At 44.2% G+C, this 6000-nt stretch overlaps 1 protein-coding gene across 1 annotated transcript in view; it reads left to right on the forward strand.

Moving 5' to 3' along the window:
- The window catches only part of SENP5 (SUMO specific peptidase 5), a 46605-nt gene extending 42892 nt beyond the window's left edge, over positions 1-3713 (forward strand). Inside the window, exons 9-10 of the mRNA XM_082251760.1 lie at positions 113-163; positions 2850-3713. Coding sequence (XP_082107886.1) covers positions 113-163; positions 2850-2960 — 162 coding nt within the window. The 3' untranslated portion in view covers positions 2961-3713. The remainder of the gene's footprint in view (positions 1-112; positions 164-2849) is intronic.
- The last annotated feature ends 2287 nt before the right edge of the window (positions 3714-6000 follow it).

The raw sequence follows: 6000 nt of genomic DNA on the forward strand, positions 1-6000 counted from the left end.
ATTATTGGTTTAAGAAAATGTACCTATTTTGTCATTTTTACCTGCTATAGAATTGATTCCTGAAGCTACTCATGGCATTAATGTGTTGGGGTTTACTTTTTTTTTTCTTTAGTGCATTCCACAACAAAAAAATGACAGTGACTGTGGAGTTTTTGTCCTTCAGGTAAGCCCTCTAGAAAACCTGAGTTATGATTTGCTCCGCACTATGTTATGTACTTTAAAAATGAACTCCAGACAAATTGATAAAGACACAGATAAAATACATGAGAACTGTTCTACCTGCGATAGGATTTGTAATTCTGTTACACCAGTATTGAGATTTACTCAGCTCTGTCACACTGCACAGTCCTGTCTGGCAGAGGAGACCTAATTTTTTTCTGCTGCAGTTCAGTTATACACATGGGCGTCCGCAGAACTTTTTTTTGGGGGGGGGGGGGAGAGCATAATTTTAGGGTCAACCATGCACTGCCCTTTTTGCCCCCCCTTAGAATCCCCCTTTAGAGCAGGCCAGGGTCCCCATAGATCCCCCCCTTTAGAGCAGGGTCCCCATAGATTCCCCTCTTAGAGCAGGCCAGGAAATTTGAAGTGGGGGGCACTTGCCCCCCCCTTGCGGACGCCCATGGTTTTACAGGTTTTTTTATATCTTCCTGGAGTTCATTTTTAGAGCACTTCTGTCATCTTTATATGCATGGGGTGATAAATGGTTTGGCTTAAATTTTGGGTGCAGGTGCATTTCTGTGCATGTTTATACAGTATATGTAATCCTTGTATATGCTGTGTTTTCAGGCTTGATATTAGGATTTGTCGTACATCATGGTACACAGAGCAGCTTTTAGTAATCCTTATTAACAGAGTAATGCACCATGTACAGGTGACTGGCCGCTGGCAAAGTAACAAGAAGTCCCTTCCATGTAGGAAGGGCATCAGTTTTGCTTTCAGTGTCTGAAGGTGATGATCCCTGCGCATCTGGTGGTATGCTGCAGAGAACTGCGCAACAGTGACTATCGCCTTCAGACACTGGGAAACTAAAGCCCTTTCTACAGGGGAAAGGGGACTTCTGTCACTTTGCCAGTGTCCATTTAACTGTATAGGCTGGATAACCCTGTTTGTATTTGTTGTTGTGGCTTAGATGAGGATCAGATCAGATTTTGCCACGGGGGGGGGGGGGTGTAAAGGGAGGTTCATTGGGGTATTGCAGCTGGACTGGTCAGTCCCCCCAGTAGCCCTGCTGACACCCCCGAATAGCTCTCCTGCATTGGTCCATGCAACTGCAAGATCTACCTGTAATGGTGAATTCGTACATAGTGTGGTGACAGGCATTTTACTGCAGTGCAAGCACACATAAAAAGAAAATTGTTTCCTGTGTGTCCCATTTTCACTGTAACACAGTACAGAGCTGCGATAAAATACAGGCATGCTGTATTTTATGGCAGCGCACTGTAGAACAGCACACTGTGCAGCAAAATGGATGAAGTATACTTCTGTACACTTCAAATAAAGTTTGTACCAAAGAAAAGGGGGGGAGCTGTGTGTGATGTGCTGAATCTCGCACCACGCTGCATCCTACCAGTCTAAAACAGACAGCGGCCAGAGAGGTTCCTGTGTGAACTGGCTCTGAGTCCAGTCGACAACACCAGGCTGGGGCTTGCATAAATCAGACTTCATCCTGTCTTGGGACAAGCTGCATGTTCCTGCTTTCACATTCCTGCAGTGGAAAATTGTCAGGCATCTGTCTGTCTCTGGATGAGGAGCCCACTCTCACAGAGATGTTCAGGGAGATCTGTCAACAGTGGTACAAACCAGATACGGACCTTCTATAACTTCCGTGTCTGCTTCAGTGTTCGAGTGGATGGAATACTGGTTATTCTAATTGCTCGCATGTGGCCCCTAGAGAACATGGTTTTCTGACAATTTTGGTATTGTTGTACTGAAACCTCTATTTCAAACATAAGGCCCAAGGGCAAAATTCGGCCCTCCGGGCCATTTCATGTGGCCCTCGCACCTCTCCTGCAGCTGCAGTAACCCCTCTTATGCAGCCATGGAGAGTCTCATCTCTGCCCTTCTCTATCCGCAGTCGGAAACAGAGAGAACAGAACTCCTACAATTCCTGCGCCTCTTTGTGCAGCCGCAGCACCCCCTTTTCTCTACCGCCCCTGGTCTCAGGATTCAGCAGACTACAGCCCTCCTCTGGTCCTCTTCCAGACCCTGCACTTTCTGCTTCCCAGCTTTGCCCCCAATTATTTTCCAGCAGCAGCACAAGGTAGTAGAGGGGTGCACTGTGATGCAAGAGAGGGCCAGGACTCTTGACTGATGGTGTAGGGCTCTTGACATCTGATGTAAGAGGGGGGGTGGGGTGCTCTGGACATCTAGTCTTGCAGATGCAACTGGCCCTTTGATGGCAACCATAATGCTGATGCGGCCTGCAATGAAATTGAGTTTGACACCCCTGCTGTATTTGAACCTATTCAAAACTTTCCTTTGGTTCTTTTGACAAAGGAGTTTGTTTTTCTGGTTGCCATTACTGTGGCTTGTGGGAATTCAAAACTGGCCACCCTTTCTTGTAAGGAGCCATTTCTCATGTTCAAGGACTCATTTTCCCCTCATGTTCTGTGCTTTGGGATATCCCAGATTGTAAGGATTACTAAAGCTGCTGGGGGGTGTGGGGGTCGGTGCATGCCTACCATGTACATGTCACACCCTTAATATGGGTGTAACATATTATGAAGGGTGAACTTGTACTTCTATACTTGATGCAGCACACACATTAAAGATTGATCCAATCAAGGGGCCATGTAAGTTAGAAGTTTTCTGTTTTTTAGCTTTTTTTTTTTTTTTTCCCCCCATCATAGTATTGCAAGTGCCTCGCTCTAGAACAGCCTTTCCAGTTTTCCCAAGAAGACATGCCTCGTGTGCGGAAGCGGATATACAAAGAACTTTGCGAATGCAAACTTATGGATTAAACATCAAAGCTGCTCTTTCTTGACCTTTTGGAAAAGTTCAAGCTCTACTTGAATTACTGAATACTTCCACAACTTTAAAACCATGAATTTAGAAGGGTGGATAACCCTCCATCGTTACCTCAGATGTTTAATTTTCTTGGGACATTAAAAGGGTCAGCATCACATAGCTGACGCTGAAATATTTGTGGCTTCAGTTTGTTTTGTGTATTTAATATTTATTATGTAAGCATGCAAATATGCAGACGCATGCAGCAGTAAAACAGAACTGTAGATTCAATGCACCTTTGACTTGTAGATAAGTTACAAAGAAAGTTTTAATTTTAATGAAATGTATAAAATTAGCAGGTACATTTTCCTGTAAGCTCAAAATCTGTATTTACTTGTAAATGTTATTCCTGTGGAAAGAAAATATCACGCATTACATATATTTTGATCAGACCTGTTATATTTACGTTTTGTTCCATCTTTTATAGGTATTTGCAACACTTGTTTGCAAACATGTATTTTAAGAGATTTCCTTCTGCCTTATCCATAGTGCTCTTTCAGTTTATTTTTGTGTGACTAAATCTATGTAATCTTGATTTTTTTTTTTTTTATTTCATAAAAGTTAATACAGATTGAAAATAACTTCCTGCAGATCCTGTTTTAAAACAGTTTTGTTCAGATCGGCATGTTTTATATTGTAATATATAAACATTTTGTTAGAATATATTAACGTTAATCTCGAAGTAGAGCTCAAGCCAAAAAAAATAATCCTTTTTTTTTTTTTTTTTTTAGTTTTGAATAGTGTAGCGAGTGAAAGTCAGGTGTTAATGCTCTGTCCAAGTTGAAATTGTTCTGCATATTCTGTAAGAGGAAATCTCTCCCATCCTGGACACCACAATTAAAACATTTTTTAATATATATCTGTCAGGTTGTTGCCTGTGCCCACACTGAAGAGGTTTCCTCCCACATTTAGTGTTGATGACATGAAGGACAAGCAGTGAGGGTAAATCTTTTTCCAACAGGGCAACTGAAAACCGTAAAAACCTGATAGAAGTTCTAACCTTCCAGACTTCATTAAAAGAGTCTCTATTGCGGTCTAGTCTACCCAGAATGCAGTGGCTGGAGTTAATGCCAGAGGGGGTTAATCAAGAAAATAAATTGAAGCCGCCAGTAGCCCTGCCTTAGAGTATGGGTCATGTGATTTTAACCAAAAATAGCATGCTTTTTCTGTCTAAGCTGGTTTAATTTACATTGCCCACATGCAGCCTTTTTCTTGTTTGCTTGGCTCTTACACATGTTAATGGAATGGAAAAAAAAAGTGCGCTATATAAAACAAATTGGTATCAAATACCACAACTGCAATTGATTTGATAGCGAAGGCTCACAATAAATGTGCAGTCTAAATTGGTGATATTAACCACTTCCATACTGGGCTATTTTTGGCACTCCGCTCTTATATGTAAATATTATTTTTGCTAGAAAATTGCTCAGAAGCCCCAAACATTATATATATATATATATATATATATATATATATATATATATATATATATATATATATATATATATATATATATATATATATATATATTTATATTTCTCTTACGTCCTCCGACAGTCGCCGCCCCTCCATATTCATCACAATGGGGTTATGACCTTTGCTCCGTAGGAGTAGCTAGGCAACAGAATATGTTAGTACAAAGACTTTTAACATATCCCACCCCCAGGGGGTGGTCCCCTCAGCTCATAACCCTCCACTTCCTGTATCCAACTCAGTTTCAATGTCTAGCTTGTCAGGAGTAGCTGGATGTTTCTATGCTGGGACACTTGTCTCAGCCTTCTCTCTTTTTTGATTTTATTTGAGTTTTTTTCTCTCTTTACTTAGCTGTTATTTTTACCAGCATTAGTTAGATCTTCTGATGAAGAGGATACTGCGGGCTGCGTCTCGGGCTGACTCCCCTGGTCGCAGGTTGTGGGTCAGTGGCTTCTCAGCCCGCCATCGAGCGTTCAGTCAGGTACCGCTCCTGAGTTTTCTGAACGACCCATCCCTGTTCCGTGCAGGGATGCTAGGGTGAGGTGGCTACCTCACTGGACGCTGTGCGGTTTCTCAACCCACCTTCTGCTGCGTCCTGGATGCGACTCTCCCTGTCATGTACAGTGGCTTGTTCGCCTGTGCGGGTCCCCCACGCCATGTAAGAGGTAAGTGTATCTATGTGGGGACCTGTCTGTCTGGGGGGTGTCAGTCTGGGACTGTGTTACCTTGCCCTGTGTTCACACTATTGATGTTTCCCTATCTCTCACACTGCATGCTGTGGGCTGCAAGGAGGGGGGGCTGTGCTGCACTCTGTGTCAGTCTGACTGTGTGAACGGCTGTGTGCTGTGGGGCTTGATGCTATCATGCTTGGGGCACATTACAGCGCCGCTGCGGCGGTCCACCATGTTATTCATGCCTTATGGTGTATTTTCATTTCACCTTCATGAGGTGAGGGAGCGGCGGTTTCGGCGCCATTTTGGCTGTGCTCGCTCCGGCCGCACGGTACACATGCATGGCGGCCATTTTCTTGTAGCCTCCATGGGCTTTCATAGAGCGCCCTGCATATCAGCATTTCCTTTCATCCAGGAGCACTGATCTAGGCAGCAGCAGCGGTCTCTCCAGGTTTTTTCCCTCTATTCCCTGTATCCTTGCCTGAGTATACCTTCTCCCTGTGGGGGTCCCTGGTGTGAGTGTACTTGTGTGGCGGTGGGCTACGTCTGCAGCGCCTTATTTAAAGGGGCGGTCACCCATTTACTTGTACTCAATTTGGGGCATGGATTCTCAGGAAAGCAAATTTCCTGCCACATTGGTGGGAAGCCAGGGGACTGCTGCTTCCCCCCCAGGGGGGGATTTGGCTGCGATTGTGGCTAGCCTTGCGACTCAGGTGCAAATGCTGGTGGCTGCTCAATCCTCAAAAAGGCCCAGAGTTTCAATCTCCTCTGATTCAGAGGGTGATGGTGATGGGGCTGCTGTGGCTGGGGTCTCCTTGTCGGGGTCCCGTTCCTCCCTGGACCTTATAGG

The sequence above is a fragment of the Pelophylax lessonae genome (assembly GCF_965119305.1).
Source record: "Pelophylax lessonae genome assembly, chromosome: 3".
Lineage (NCBI taxonomy): Eukaryota > Metazoa > Chordata > Amphibia > Anura > Ranidae > Pelophylax > Pelophylax lessonae.